We start from the raw sequence: 16154 nt of genomic DNA, 5'->3' as shown, positions 1-16154 counted from the left end.
CCTATGGCTTTATACTTTTCCCTTCAAAAAGACTCAAAAGGTTGAGTTAGTGGCATTTAAGTGAATGCAGTAAATACATCTGGGCAACTAAAATGGCAGAGGTACCATCTGAGAGCCCACCGCCAACTAACATGGGTAGTGGACGTGCCCCTTCTAGTGAAAATGTACATCTTTCATTTGGGTTTGTATTTTTTCCCCCTCCCCAGCTCTAGTCAATGCGGGCAGCACGCTGCCAGTTCGAACTGCCTCTTCAAGAGCCCTGCGGGGTAAGTAATGTTTCTGTGAACCTTTGGGCTGTCCCCGCCAGATGCATCTGCCTGCTGTTCCGATGCTGCTTTTGCGGCGTATTCTGCTGCCAACTGCAGGTCCGAGGTAATGTTCTGAATGAAGCGATAGCCTGAGGACCCAGCACCACGGGGACTGGCCGGACAGGAGTTGGGAACACTGTGGGGGAAGGAGGAGGAGAGAGAACGTCAATCCATCTGCAGTTATTTATTACCAATCAACAAGCATAAGTATAACTCCTAGCTTTTCAAGACCACTCAGCAGTTTATAATTAAGCCTCTATATCCCCAGAGCCTATTCTTATTTGGGTTATCCAAACCGTACAACACGGTCTCATTCAAGGTGATAAAACAAGACCATGACAGATGCAGGCTTGATTCCTGACTCCATCACATTCACATCACTAGACCACACACAGTTTCAAAGCAGAAAGCATGGTGCCTTCTCTATGCAGCCAGCCCAGGACTTCACTGAAAACCAAATGCTGTATCAGGGCTTAGTTCTCCCAAATATCGAAGTTATAAAAGTAATTAGAGACCTTATACTCCAGTCATAAAGCTGATTCATGCTATTCTTTGTCTAGTGATCACTCCATTTTTCTGCTTCGCAAGGGCTGCTTCCTTTTACAATGTCATGGTTAAAACCACCATGGCCGACGCCTGTATTGTAAGAGCAGCACGAGTTCCTGAAGGCTGTACCACAATGGCAAGGTTAACGAAAGCAGCTCAACCCAGATACCTCTGAGGGCCATCTGTCTTTTTAAACCATCAGCATACAAACCGTATTAACAACTAATGGGAATTGCAGGCATAGAGAGCATGCAACATGCCAGCATCTTTGCAGGGAGGAAAGACAAAAATCAGCATTCAAGGACTGCCGCAAGATGGCAGTACAAGAACAGCTATGAAGCACAAAAAGCCATGCTAGGACTGGTAAAAGGACACAAATAAACAAAGGCTGGGTTAATTTGCAGCCCCGCTCAGATGCACAGAAGTGCATACTGCAGACAGAGAACTAATCAGCAAGACTTGTCTGGGGATCATGTATCCTTGATTTGTCAGAGGAAACCTGAAGCATCACTCTGATGCAGCCCATTCTCCCCCGCCCCAAAGCTGAGCTGCTCAGTGCTGGTGCAATAGCCCATCCTCAAATCACAGGAGTTAACCCACAGTATGGTAGAGCCAGGACAAACAAATATTCACATATTGAGAAAGAAAAGCTGCCTCCCTCCCCTACTCCGTTTTCAAGCACAGCTAAAGCAGAGTCTTAGATCCCAGCACTGGGCTTCAATAACACTGTCGAAAGGGATTTGCTTCCTAGCAAGACAGTCATGAGCAGCAAGACGGTGCATTTAAATGCCAGCTATTGCATCCTAAGAGCCGGATTTGGACTCCTTTGCAGTATGTAATGTGTAAATGCAGGGAAAAGATGACTCTTGCCCCAAACAGTTTACAATCTAATTAGAAGATACAAGACAGATCATTCCTTTGTAAGCCCCTCCGAGCCAATGTGGATCAGACGTCAGACTGTCTTCAGCACTTGAGAACTGAGGTAGCTTGAGTAAAGTGCTTGTGATTATGAAAATGTGCCAACTCCAGCAATTGGCATGAATCCGTATCTCTTTCAGAGCACAATGAAAGGGCCTGGCCTGTCTACACAGCCCAAGATTAGCCCTTCCACAATCAGAATCCCCCCCCTTTTTTTTTTTTAAAGTCTATTTTGGAAACAGAATAACCTAAACTGCATGAACGCATGTTTAGAGCAGAATAAAGGTGCTCACACCTGGCATAACTGCAGAACAGCTACCGCACTTTAAATGTGAACACGCTTATTTTTCAGTAGTTTCTCCAGACAGACAAGCCTTGAAAATGTGCATATGCTCAAGCCTTCTTCCAATAAAGGAAGGCATCAAATGGCCAATGAAATTATTCCTTCCTTAGACAGATTTCTCCAGGAATAACCATAGAAAGCAAATCTGATGAAGGAGAAGAGGAAGAAAGCAGTGCTGCTGTTAATTGATACATTAAGCACTATGGTAATGAGCAGGCTAGAAACAGGTTAAGATGAAACCGAGCTGTTTGCTAGCCATCTGCAAATATATGCTAATAGGAAGCCCCAGACAGAACGGCTAAAATGCAAGTAAAAGTGGAAAGCCGGTCACAGGAGCATCTCAAATAAATCAGCTCACTTTAAAATGATGCATCCTTGTGTTTCTACACATGCACACACACACAATAGGCTTCAAGGCTTGCAAAAACACTCACGCAGTTCAGACACAGGCATCAAATTGATTCTTGAAGATAAGCAGAGGAAGTAGTCTGGCTTCTACTCTTCAGGTTTGGGCTTCTGAAGTTTACAGTGAGTTCAAATATAATCTTCGTTAAAGCCATCAAAAAATGAACTTGCAGCTCATGCAGCACTTCTATTGGAGTGCTCCCAAAGCCTCTTCAAAATAAATGTAATCAGTTATCACCCCTTTGGCAAAGAAGCTGGGGAAAGAAGTGTCTGGAGAATTTTCCTAATGAAATGGGATTGGTTTGTCTGGGATTGGTGGTGGTGTTTAGCTGCAGATTCAGGAGAAGCAAATCCTCCAACCTGCTGAAGCCATGATGGAGTGTCAGGATCACATGGAGGAAAAGCCCCAACAGTTACTTTAGGCCAGGGGTGAATGGCGATGCTGAGGATTGCTGGCATAGAAGAAGCCAATGGGGACCAACATTTCTGGCAGGTTTGCCAGGAATTAACTCCGCATCCTCCTCTTTGATCCCCTTCCTCAGTCCAATCTGCTGCTCTGCTTTCTGCTGCCTACTCTGCGCTCCCTACCTGAGCTCTTCTGCTTTCTGCTTCCTGCCCTGTGCTCCCTGTCTGATCTCCTGCTCTACTTTCTGCTTCTGCCCTATACACCGTAGTGCTGCCTGTGAAAATGAGGCTCATTTACAATCAGTGAAGGGGACAGAGCTCATAGAAACCATAGAAGAGTAAGGCTGAAAGGGGGTCATCTAGGCCTAAATGCCACCAGAGGCAGGATCAGCCCTCTCTCAACCACCCTACAAAAATCCACAGTGCAACCTCTTAGCAAAACTACTCAGTCAACCCTCACGACCAAAAGACCCTGCCCACAGATAAAACCAGGGGACAACAGCAGCCAGTGTCTGGTTGCTGCAGAGGTTATTAAAACATGCTTGAAAGATCCCAGGAAGAGAGTCTTGCCCTTCACTACGGAGGAAGACAAAAACCTCCACCGTTCATACTATTCTGACCACGGGGTAAAATTCCTTCCAGACTCCAAATAGTCGGTCAGACCCCGAGCAGAGGGGCAAGAGCCTCTAGCCAGAAACCTCCAGGCGCAAGTCCCAGCAGGAGCAGTGGCACACCCCGGTCACAATCCTGAGCCTTGGCTGCAGCAGCCTTCATATTGCAAAGAGGGTGGGACAGAGAGGGAAGAAAAGGTCTTGTGAACAAATGTTTAAAGGATTAAGACCAAATTCAATTCATATATGGATTAAAGCAGACGCACACACAAAGCAGTGACTTATTGACTTCCTGGAGTTCCTGGAATTCTCCTCCCACCCCTGCAGCGGCTAGGCCAGGGGAAGTGAGTGCTTGGGCACACCCCCGGTTTTAACACCAGGAGGTAAACAAACACTTCTCTCTGTGTCAGACAGAAATGCTATGAAAGATAACTGAATCTATTTTCATACTACTATACATTTTACTGATAAAAACACAGTCACTTGGCATGCAGTTGAATATGGCTCACTTCTATATTTAGGCTGTTGCTACTGAAGACAACTCGGAATACACCTCTCGGGCAAATAAATCTTGTTGCATCTGTCATCCCCAGCTACTTTAGACGCTGACAAGTTACAGACATGCATCCTTCAAACAGTAAAAGGCAGCCACATCTGGGTGCAATACAGCATTTCTAAATATTTAGAAAGGGAAGTGAGTGTTTCTATCCAACTGAAATGCCACAGAAAATGTAAGTAGACCAGCTGTAGCTGCTCATGGTGGAATTTGGCCAGGGCACCAAAGTTAACATCCCATGTCTCTCAGCGCGCCAATAAGCCTAAAAACTAGGAGTGTCCAGCATCTCTGTTTCACCCCTGATTGCAACCTCTGCTAGCACAAATCCAGTCACATCAGGATGAGAGACTGTTTTAGATTTGATGGACAACCACCACCCAGAGAACTGCCAACCTCAGTTCGTCACAACCAGTTTTTTATTGCAGTACTTGTTAGCTTTTCAACAGTAAGAGAAGAGGTGACGGCCAGAGGTGGTGGGGCTGCAGGACAGATTTACAAACTTTATTAGTGAAGCTTCAGAAAAAAAGATAGTTACATGAGTTTGTAGAGATTGAAGAAGATACAAGATGCCATGCATGGTGACTACATGGAGCGTAGCTGGAGTATGTTGGTGCAACCTAAGACATGCAGTTGTCATGCAGCCTGTTAGCCCAGGGTAAAGGGGCAAGAAGAAAACATAGCATTGCATAACTTTGAGGAGGATATATGAACCCATGCATAGTAACCACCTACATGTAGATTTGCGAGTTGACAAGATACACTCGGGTACAGGTTTTAGCATGTGGTGTAGAGCTGCCTGGGTGAGGGGCAGTGTCCAGGATATAAACAATCCTTGCCAGTTTATGGCAAGTGTGACTGGGGTCTGGGTCCTCCTCCATGGTTTCTCTTCCAGCTGGTGGTCTTGGGCTGTTATAGCCACAACGCCAACTACATGGACTCATTTCAGGCTGCCAGGACATGCACGGTGAGTAAAATCTCCTCTTCATGCTACTGCATTTTTTCATGTCCCTGGATTCACTTGTGGACTACTTAAATATGCCAGAAGACAGCTGCACGTTTAGCACCTTCTAACATCTAATTAAAAACCAAACCTGTCAACAGTTAGAGAGCGCTGCTACAAGATGCATTTCTACAGAACCTACGGTAATATGCTTGGCAAATTATATATATGTGAATTAATCCTCACAAAAGTCATTATTGAAGTATTAGCCCCATTTCATAGGGAAAATTAAAGTAACAGAAAAGTCAAATGGCTTATCTAAGGTCACACTGAAAGATTACATGCAAGCTGGGAAATAAACACATTTCCCAAACCTGGTGCCATTATTTTCCCAGAAGGAAAGGCAGCCAGATGAGGTGATTTGTACTGTACCAGTGTTTAACACCATTCCTTTCTCCTGGCTTAACTTCTCAAGCTTAAGTCTTTCAAATGTTTATCCAAGTCATATTTTCAGTAATTAAAGCTCTTGCCTGTCTTCTCTGAGGCCAGACATTGTTTTGGACTCTTAAATGAGCATTTTCTTACTTGGGAATCTGTGCTTGCAAGAGAGTTGGAAAGAAATCTGTGTTCATGTGTACAGTGTTTGGGAAAGGCATCCTGGAGAGTAAAATCCACTGTCCATAAAATGGGCACAGTAAAGGCAGAACTGAAGCAAGCAGCCAATGTGCCTTGCTCCCATCTGCAAGAGCAGTTCATTTCTACCAATTCAGTGCAAAGGAAGAATGGTCATTTATGACCGAGAACCTTTTCCACTGCTTTTCTCCCCAACAAACAGCAGGCGGCTTGTTTTCCTGCAACTCCATTCCCTGCAACTGAAAATCCAAGACCGTACCCTAATCCGGGGCAGCCAACCTGCAGTAGGAGTGACAGGTGGCAGGGGCATGTGGCATACAGCAGATTAGGAAGGAGATAGGTTGCAGAGCAGCAGCAGATAGGGCAGGAAGTAAAAAGCAGAGCAGCAGACAGGGCAGAGGAAAGAGACAGGAGTTGAATCGAGGGATGGCGAAGGGCTGTTTTGTAGCATGCCGGCGAAAAAGTTTGGTCCCTACTGCCCTAACCCATTCTGTGAACCTTCAGGAAAGGCACCAAACAATGCAACTGATAAGCAAGCGGTGGGTCAAAGTACAGTGTCTCGGTTCACAAAACAGCCAAGCACCATTTCCAGGTTATGCCAATCAGATGCAATGGGCAAGAATGCTCTGCTGCTTTTTCTCTCCCCAGCCTCGCAAATGTAGCTCAAAAGAAAGACAGGTTTTTGCACGTTTTAGACAGGTTTAAAAAAAATGCAGCCATAAGAGGGGAAGCTGCCAAACCAAATTGGAGTGTGATGTGAAAAAGACCCCTCTCAGAGAACAGGTCTGCCTACTTGAGTACTGAAACAACCCTCCCCCTCAAACCCACGGCAATAGAACAAGCCGCACGAAGGGAACGTTAAGTACCCGCAAAGATTCAGCCTCTTCATAACTTGCCCTCGTTCCCACAATTCTCTTTCTAGAGGGAAGTGAGCTCACGCCGATTGTGGCTTCAATGAATTCTTTAATCTGGGGAAACAGAGGGAAGAGGAAGTGTCTGTGCAGCTGGTAACACATCTGCACCTTCTCCTCTAGCCCATGGTCTCCACCCAACATCAACCACGTGCAGGAGCTCCTAAGCCTGCTGAAGTCTGCTGACACAACTGGCCTATAGCAGGTTAGCTGGTTTGTGGCTCAGAGGCCTACTATTTTGGTTCTTCCCTGTGCCCGATTCCTACCGGTGCTGAGTATTTTGTCCAGATGCAGAAAGTAGTGGATTAACTACACATCTGTAAAATGCCTGTCTGCCTATGTCTCAAAGCTCTTCACTTGATGAAAATGGCTTCCTGTGCTTGAGTAGAGGAAGTATGAAGGAGAGGGAGCAATGTATAAATCCACATTTTAAAACCCAGGAGCCCTTCAGCTCTTCTCACTGTTCACTTTTAGAAAACAAGACCCCTTATTTAGGACTGAATCCAAAATGACCTTGAAAGCTAGTTCAAAAAGCTAGTTATAGCCTTATACGAGGTACCTGGGGCCCTATCAAGCTTATCAAAGAAGCCAGGAACATCAGCCATTTATTTGCACAATCTGTCTGTGGAAATACATATATTTATACATCATTTGATGTCTGAATAACCAGAACACAATTTAATCTACAACCTGTCTTTGGAAGGGACCTATTACTACATCAATTTTATACAAGGAAAGAATTGCAGCAGAGATTAAATGACTTGCCAGAACAAAACAACAAATCAGTGGACAACTTGCTTGAGGACAGAAATATTGATGTTAAATATTTATATTCAAAGTGATGTTATGTAGAAATTTGGAAAATGGGGTCTGCAACAGACCCCATCTAGTGATCTGTCTACAAAGGGAGGTGTGGGGGAATGCAACAACCACCACCATGGGGCCAGGGAATATAGTTATACTTAAGAGTCTACTCAATTTGTGACTGTGTGGATTTCTTGGAAACAATGAAATCAGAGATTGTCCACAAAATCAACTTAAAAAAAAAATCTTAATAAAAATAAAAAGCTGTCTCCCCAATGGGGGGGCCAGTGGTCCTCACTGCTGCTGTGGCCCAGCCCAGGGGGAAGGTGCTAGCTGGCAAGGTGGCACAAGGGGCAGCAGACAAGACAGTGGCCGCTCCCTTGTTCTCTCACCTGCCAGGGCCTCTTCACCCATCAGCACCAAGGGGCATGGCTGCACAATGGGCAGCCAGCAGACAACATGGCAGCCTCCCCGTCGTCCAGGGCCTCTGTCAACCAGCACCGAGGAGCCCGCTGAGCACATCCGGGAAATATCTGTGGAGCTTGCTCTTTATGCCACCATCAATTGCAAAATTTGTTTAGTCTCGCCACGATTTAAGTAGGTCCCTAGTTATAGTGCAACAAAAAGGCATGTGTGTGGATGAGACCAGTCTACAGCATAACCAAGGCCTTTAAGTTGGATAGATTTTGATAGTGCAGAGAAGGAGTTTGGAGGTTACCGTAATTTGTCCGTTATCAAAAGAGAGGCAAGGAATTTTGTGGCCGCATCTATTGAGCCAACTGTTTAGTGGAGAGAATGGTTGGACAAGCTTTCAGGTATCAAGTGCCCTTCCTCAAGTCCCCTGATGATCCAAAGGGGACATTTCCTATGCAGGTTTGACATCACAGGTAAATGAAATGCATGAGATGTGAAGTATACCTGGCTCTCACAACACTCCAGACAGAAATTAATTTAGCCTGCCAGCATGTGGTTCTCGCACAGTTATTTCAGTACTCTGAAAATGTTCCTGCTTGAATGTGGCTGCCATCCTGAATGTATGGACAAGCTGCTTCCTCCAACCCCAGACTTTTCTGTGGTGCCTTTATAGTTTGCAACAAACTTGTCTGAACACAGCAGCAATGTTTTTTTCTAAGGAAATCTGAACTCCAAAAGGAAGAAACAAGGCCAGGGGCTGTCTCAGCCTCTCCCAGATTATGCTGCCAGCCAGCGTCTTCTTACTTAATGCCATGCAACTCCTAAATAGGATTCAGACGTGTTTACAAATGGCAGCTCCCAGGGACAAAGTACCCCCTGACTAAGCAAAGGGTGGAAACGTTTCCTCCTAGAAGTGAGAAAGAGTCTTGCACCGTGCAGCTGCTGAGGTTGGCAGGTTTGGTTTTGTTTAACTAAAGCTCATTCCCTCTCGGAGGCAGTGCAGCTTCTCAGAGAAAATAAGTAGGCTGGAAAAAAAAAAACAACAACCCAGAGGCTTGAGACAGAGAACCTGGAGTGAAGCGGGCTAAAATGTAAACAGAAAGGCAAGAGCAAGAGAGATGGGGTCAGCAGGGCAGGGCTGGGACATTGTTTTGAGCAGGGTGTGCATGTGTGTGTGTTACTGCAGGTACAGTAACCCAGCCCCAGAGAAGGAGGGCAAGGAGGGAAGGGCGGGGGGGGGGCGGCACTGGGACACCTTCCAAAAAGGAAACTAGCCCAACCTAGGATCTCCCAACTACAACCATTTTCCACTGACCAATCAGGGAAGAGCAAGGCAAACACACACCAAATTAGGAAAGTCAATACTGGAGGGAGGGGGAGGAGGAGGAGGAGGAGGAGGAGGAGGAGAGCTGAGCTAATGAAAACAACCTCCCAGCGCAGGAAGGGAATAGGAGCGAAGCGCTGAGCCTTGCCCCAGCCAACAGCATCTGGCCTCGGCCTAAGTGAGCGCAGAGCTCGGGGAGACGGCTGTCCTGTGGTTCCCGTTTGGGAGGCCTGGGATCTCTGCTCCAGCAGGACTACCCAGATCTCACTCATTTCCTGAAATGCAAGACAGGATGTGAGAGGGGAGAGAAGGGGACCGCCAGCAGAAAAGGGATGTTTACAAACACGGCAGCCCCCAGCCCCCACCAGCAGGAGGAACTCGAGAACGAAAGGGATTCAGCCAGCGAAACCTCAGGAAGTCTTTTGAGGTTTTTCAAGACGCTGTTGGATTTGCTTTTGCTAAGACAAATGGCTGTAATCATGCATCATCTTTAGTAAACACCCCGTTTGGGACCGAGCAAGATTCAGCACTACTATTTCCACTTTTGCCTGATGCACAGAAACATTCTCGTGGAGTCAAATATCACTTGCAGACATATGCCAGAGCCAGAGATACAGCCGCTGCTAGTAACATAAACCACAGTGTGCTGCCTGACACAGGATGACTGAATGGAAACTACCATATGTTGGCAAAGAAACCATCGCCCTTCCCAGTAACTTGCTTAATCTAAAAGAGGAGGTTAAATATAAACTAGAAGTGCTCCCTGAACAGAGAGCTCAAACTACAACTATTACCAACTGCCCCCTGCCCCCCACCCTGCCCCTAGAATATTTACAATGAACATCCAGGCAATTTTGCAAAGGGGGGGGAAAACCCACATAAGCAACATGCTGCCAATCCCATGCCAAGTCAAATGCAATCTTCATTACAACACCCAAGATATTCTCAGCCACATGCATTTTATCATTACTAATTGAACCACCACTAACACAAAAAACAGGACTCCGTTGTGCATTATCTCATTTTACAAAGCAGTGAGTAAGCAGACCAAAAAAAAAAGTATCAAGGCTATTGCATCACCAGATACACTTTGGCCTTTGTCTTTATTTTTTGAGGTGATACATTCTATTATACTAGTAAATGTACTGTACTACATTATGTCCAATTAATAGAGTTTTAGGATTATGAAATCCCACTTCATTACACTATAAGCTTTGCTGAGAAACAAGGAGACACTACCATTTCATGAGAATTCTTGCATCTCCCAAACAGCCAATTTCTACCTGTACTTTTTAAAAAAAATAAACTACAGGACAGGAACTATATATTAAAACACTCAGAACTCTGATGTCTACCCACAACCCCCTTTCTGATTTCGATTCTACCCTACCCCCCACTCTATTTTGGCTCTAACTCTGCACATCACTTTGGATCCAATAAAACAAATCAACAAAATATGACTGAGATAATGAAAATAAACTATACAATAATAAATAATGCAACACGACACAAGCAAATTTAGCAGGGCCCTCTTGATGGAGTAGACCCTCAGGACTGGTTTCACTCTATGCCTATGTCTCAATGTTTTGTATTTATTCTGCAAGTGTTTTGGGATCTTAAACAAATCCTCCAGCCACACTGAATTTTTCTGTTCACTTTTAAGTGCTTTCCATGATCTGGAACATCAGATATGCATTTAAAGCTATTTGCAATGGGAATTTCATACATCGAGTATACCAGATAAAAAAGTCCAGGCCTGACCAGGTTCGGCACCAAGAGAACATGGATGGACTCTGGATAACATGGAAGGATGGGAGGGCAAGTAAGATCCTCAGTCGCACCTCCCTGGATCGCCAGCATCTTACCTGATAGTGCCAGTAGGGGACGGCAGGGGGCTGACCAAACTCCGGAGATCCGGCTCCGGAATGTGGATCTTCAGAGGCGATATTTGAGGGTAAAGTGGCCGGAGTGGAGGGGATGAAGCTTGCTCCTTCACTTCCTCTTTATGGTATAAAGATGTGAACTGGATCTTTATGACTGTGCTAGGAAATCGGAAAGTACACCTGCAAGGAGACAGAAAAGAGAGAGAAAGGGTCAGTGTCCTAAGCATAAGCCAGCTGGATGAAACAAACAAATACTTGCCGTAAAACATTAATTAATCTGCACAGCACTAATGAACTACCACTGCAAGACTATACCTCTCTTTCCAGCGTCTTCCTTTGCATAACACTAGATTACTTGAATATTCATGAAGCCCTGCAGCATCCCTGGGAGGTAAATGTTATTAGACCCATTCTACATATAAATCAACAGAAGCTTGGAAAGGGTAAGTGACTTGCCTACAGCCATGTATTTGATCAAAGGCCAAGCAAAAACTAGAACCCCAAACAGCAAATCCCCAGGCTCCTGCTCTAACCACTAGGATTAGAGTCCTTGCCATTTGTATTTTACAAGCTTCACTGCCAAATACTTCACGGAAGCCTTCCTCAGCAGGGTACAAGTTACTGAAAATACAGAATCAAAGTCAACATACAACCACACAAAGCAGATACCAAGCAACAAGCCCTACAACCTTAATGTGTGGCCCAGACAGCAGTTCTTACATACCACACGTAAACAGTTCTTACGGATCATCCCACACACCACAGCACACCAGGCAGATTAAACCACAAGACTTCATGAAGCAATGCTAATCAGCCATCATTCACACTTCTGATCAACAGAAGACTTATTCAGCTATATAGCTATGACCTAGGCTGTCCAAAGGGAGAGGGAATAGGGGAGAGAACCAGTTCTCTATATGTAGCACATATTTAGACACAAGCCTTAATTCAGCCCCAGAAGAGCAATGGAAGTTAGGAGGAAGTGAACCCTCCAATGCTTTCTATACTCAAAAGAAAGGGTTTTTTTGATGTACAGGCTCTGCAACATGCAAGTTATAGCAGTCAGTATGTCATCTATTCTATTCCACCTTCCTGTATGTCCAATTAGGTAATAATGTGTAGTCAATACAAGCTTCTCATGGATTGCTGAGGGACTGCATCTGCTGGGACCAGGCTCAGGGAGTGGCAAAGGCCAGCAAAGCAGTGCCCATAGCCTTGTCTACAAAGAGAAAAATTACTCTTGCACCAAAGTTGTGCACTTACTAACAAGAGCCCTGGCATGGACTAGCCACAGGGTGTTGAACACCACAGGACTTTAGGTGGCAACAAGAACACCTGCGACTGACCTAAGTTTGTACTTCTCCACTGATGAGGGAGAACAACTGGATGCCAGCGCAATGGTGACAAAGATTTCCCTTGATATCTCCAAGCAGATGAAATCAGCTCCTTCCCCAGGGGGCTGTTCAGGAATCAGGCATGACTAGTAGTCAGGCATGTGAAGCTCATCCTCCTCCCCATTTCATCTCTCAAGTGAGCTTGGTCAGCACTCAATGGCTTGAAAGCACAATGGTTTTGCTAAGTACTGCAAGGGGTTTGCATTGTATTCAATCCACTTCAGAAGCCCTGCCACCTGCACTTGTCAATACATTAAAGAGGAGAAAAATCAGCATTGGCAATGCAGCCCAGCCACGTTTATCTAACCTTTCAAGACATGGTCCCCTGCAGATTTGCTGAGAGAGAACAATTTGACACAATAGACTGTTGTATCCCTGCAAGGTGTCTGCTGGTAACAAAACCCAGTAAGATCAACCCACAACAGGGCTGCTGAAACACCCAGGGTCCTAAGCTTTTGTACGCTGAGTTTGCTCACAGAAAGCAAGAGTATAACTCTACACCCAACACCACAGAATAGGGACAGTAAACACACTGTTAAGCCTTTCCTCCCTGCCGACTCCTTACTGAGGAAGAGCTGAGCTGTCTTTCACACAGTTGGGGAAGTCTGCATCATTACAAAGCCAGATGCCTAATGCATCTCATCACATGAGACAAGGATGAAGAAATACATGTTAACTAAGGCTTTATTGCTTCCAAACTGCTGCTGATCTCAACAGGTTTAACTGTACGTGGTCTCATGGCATTGCTGCAGCCCAGACTTCCTACTTCAGTCTCATCTGGAGCGCATTCAGTGTTCCTGCACCTCCTAATGCATTCCAGTGGCACACTTTCCCTGCAGAAATGCCTTGGAGTGAGGAATTTGCTGACCCCAATTATATGATTTTTAGCCCCTCGATTCCTTGTGGGTGACCCTATGATCTTCTCCCTGCTGTGTTTTATTAGTGCCGTTTATGTTACCTGCACAATACCCTTTCCTCTGAGACACACAGTTTCAGGCTGCAAAACCTCAGGCTGGAAGTAAAGGAAATCTTTACAAAGTCTCTTGTCCTTTATGAAATTATTACTAAGCAATCAGAGGTAAATGCTGTATGCGTTACAGAGCATGGCCTATTCCTTGACAAAGTGGGTGTGTCTACATGTTTGTTAATGCGCTATAATTACGGTGCATTAAGTTTAGTGCCTGTAATAACAAGTACTAACTTTATGTGCCTTGATCGGCACTACTGCGCATTAGTGCAGATGAACGTTTTTTGTGTGTGATGCTTAATGCTCGCTGGACTAATCATGCACATCAGTGCATGACCATGGCTTTTGCCAGCTGTGCTAATGCACAGTAGAATTAGTTCAGTGGGAATTAAGCGTCTTGTGAAGATGCGCCCAGTGTGTGTAAAACAGGACCCCTCAACATAGCTGCAGGTCAGGCTCAAGCAGAAGAATTCAGATTTAGTCAAGTAACTCACCCAGAATCTCAACCTAGAAGGGAGGGAATAGGGATGGATGGGCTGGACTGCCAGCAACAAGCAATCTGTTTGCTGTTGTATATTCATTCTTAGAAAGCCAGACTCCTCTCTCTGCTGGAGTAGACCCCATAGGCTACACCCACTTCTGACACACATTTCCTTGCTAGTGTATTGATGAACAGTTCAGCAGAAAACTTGGTTGCAAAAAAAATAGTGTTAGTTACATATAAATGTATTTTACTTAGCACAGACTAAGTCTGCACTAACTTTTCATATAAACTTTCCTACTGTAGCCATAGCATATGGGACCAACACTGAACAGAAAGCTTTCTTCACTCCCCACCTCTACCTCACCAGTCCAAAGAGGCTCAGATGGCTTGAGGCATCTGTCCACAATTGCCATTATGGTTTGATTCTGTTTAACAACCAAATCAACTATCAGGACATGGCCTATCTGAACTAGAATAATGATAATCCACAAGGCCTGATGCAGTGTTTCACAGCAGTGTGCAAATCTGATTGGCATTATGGACTTGTATCAGCAAAAGAGCAGCTAGAGAATCATAGAAGTCGGGTCGGAAGGGACCTTGTAGATCTTCAAGTCCGACCCCCTGCCTGGGCAGAAGGAAAACGGCTCAACTGACCCCAGTCAGGTAGGCATCAAGCCGCTTTTAAAGACCCCCAGGGTAGGAGCCAGCACCACTTCCCTTGGAAGCTGGTTCCAGATCCTAGCTGCCCTAACTGTGAAGTAGTTCTTATGGATGTCTAATCTAAACCTACTCTCCAACAACTTGTGGCCGTTATTCCTTGCTATCCCGGGGGGCGCTGGGGGAAACAAGGTCTCCCCCAAACCCTTCTGGTCCCCCCTAGTGTGTTTATAGATGGTCACCATGTCCCCCCTCAGCCTTCTCTTGTGAAGGCTGAACAGGTTCAGGTCCCGTAGTCTCTCACTGTAGGGTCTGTCCTGCTGTCCCCGGATCATGCAGATGGCCCTCCTCTGGACCCTCTCAATGTTGTCCACATCCCTCCTGAAGTGGGGTGCCCAGAACTGGACACAGTACTCCAGCTGTGGCCTGACCAGCGTCACGTAGAGGGGGAGGATCACCTCCTTGGACCTACTTGAGATGCACCTGTGGATGCATGATAAGGTCCGGTTAGCCCTGCCAACCATGACCTCACATTGTCGGCCCATGTTCATCTTGGAGTCAATGATGACTCCAAGATCCCTTTCTGCCTCCGTGCTCTCAAGAAGGGAGTTTCCCATCTTATAAGTGTGCTGCTGGTTACTACTGCCCAGAAGAAACTGTCTGTCAGAAACATACATGTGTCCCCATGAATTTTTCACCAGCAAAAGCTGTTTCTATTTATGCAGTAAGTGAGCATACTTTCTTTGCCAGAGTTTTCTAATGTTCTCCTAATTGACGCTCCAACCCCGCCTAAAATAAATCCACTGTAAGCTGACATCTAAGCTTAGGAAGCCTACAGAATGAGGGAACCGGAAAGAGCAGGCAGCCTATATCAATATGGAAAAATTAGGGTTCTGTAAAGCAAGAGCCAATAGGGCAGACCACAGAGCAATACAGCTTCAGGGCTTTGTTTGCTCTAGTTAAAGGTTTTTAAAATTACTTTTTTAGAAAGGAGTTGTAGTATGATTTGTGTTATATATGGTCCGATACTTGGTTATTACTACTTCCTTTTTTCTTTTCTTTTTTTTAAATGAAAATGTACAGCCACTTTGTGAAAGTGAAACTGCACAAAATAAAAGTGTGTTGAAGATGGAGATTCTCACAGCATCCTAAGACCAGCTCTTCTGACACCTCTGAAATTCCCAGGTGATCTGTGTCACTATATGATCTGCAGAAACAACTGGTCTTGCAAAAGCATGGGCACAGCGTATAAGCCAAGGAAAAGCGATTGCTCACTGTCTAACACATGGCAAATCTCAGAGCTACAGCTCTGCTACTCAAGGCAGGATACAGAGGGATACAATCTACCATCACAGAAAGGCTTCTGGCATCAATAAACAAAAGAGACAAGCGGCTTTTTCTAAGATTTCCTAGCCGCTCCCCTCACCCTGACAACACAGCATACATGTGATTAGGCAACTTCATGTGGTGAACCAGTCATGGTGACCACAAGCATTTCATGTACGTAAGGTCTGAAAATAAAATGCTAGGAAACACTAGACTTTACATAAACATTGTCCCCCTCCTTGAGCCAGACGGCAGAGAAAATGGTTACAAGGCAAAGAAGCCACTGAAAAGTTTCCCCACTGAGTAATTCTACGTAAAAATCAGA

General features: G+C 45.3%; 1 protein-coding gene across 1 annotated transcript in view; it reads right to left on the bottom strand.

Annotated features, from left to right (window-relative positions):
• FOXK1 (forkhead box K1) overlaps positions 1 to 16154 on the bottom strand; it is a 62347-nt gene that overhangs the window by 21477 nt on the left and 24716 nt on the right. The window contains exons 2-3 of the mRNA XM_006265962.4: positions 10984 to 11181; positions 288 to 444 (exon numbers count right to left, since the gene is read on the bottom strand). Coding sequence (XP_006266024.3) covers positions 288 to 444; positions 10984 to 11181 — 355 coding nt within the window. The remainder of the gene's footprint in view (positions 1 to 287; positions 445 to 10983; positions 11182 to 16154) is intronic.

This window comes from Alligator mississippiensis, chromosome 13, assembly GCF_030867095.1.
Source record: "Alligator mississippiensis isolate rAllMis1 chromosome 13, rAllMis1, whole genome shotgun sequence".
NCBI classification, from domain to species: Eukaryota; Metazoa; Chordata; order Crocodylia; family Alligatoridae; genus Alligator; species Alligator mississippiensis.
Note: the sequence above shows the minus strand (reverse complement) of the source record. Positions and strands in the feature narration are given on the sequence as shown.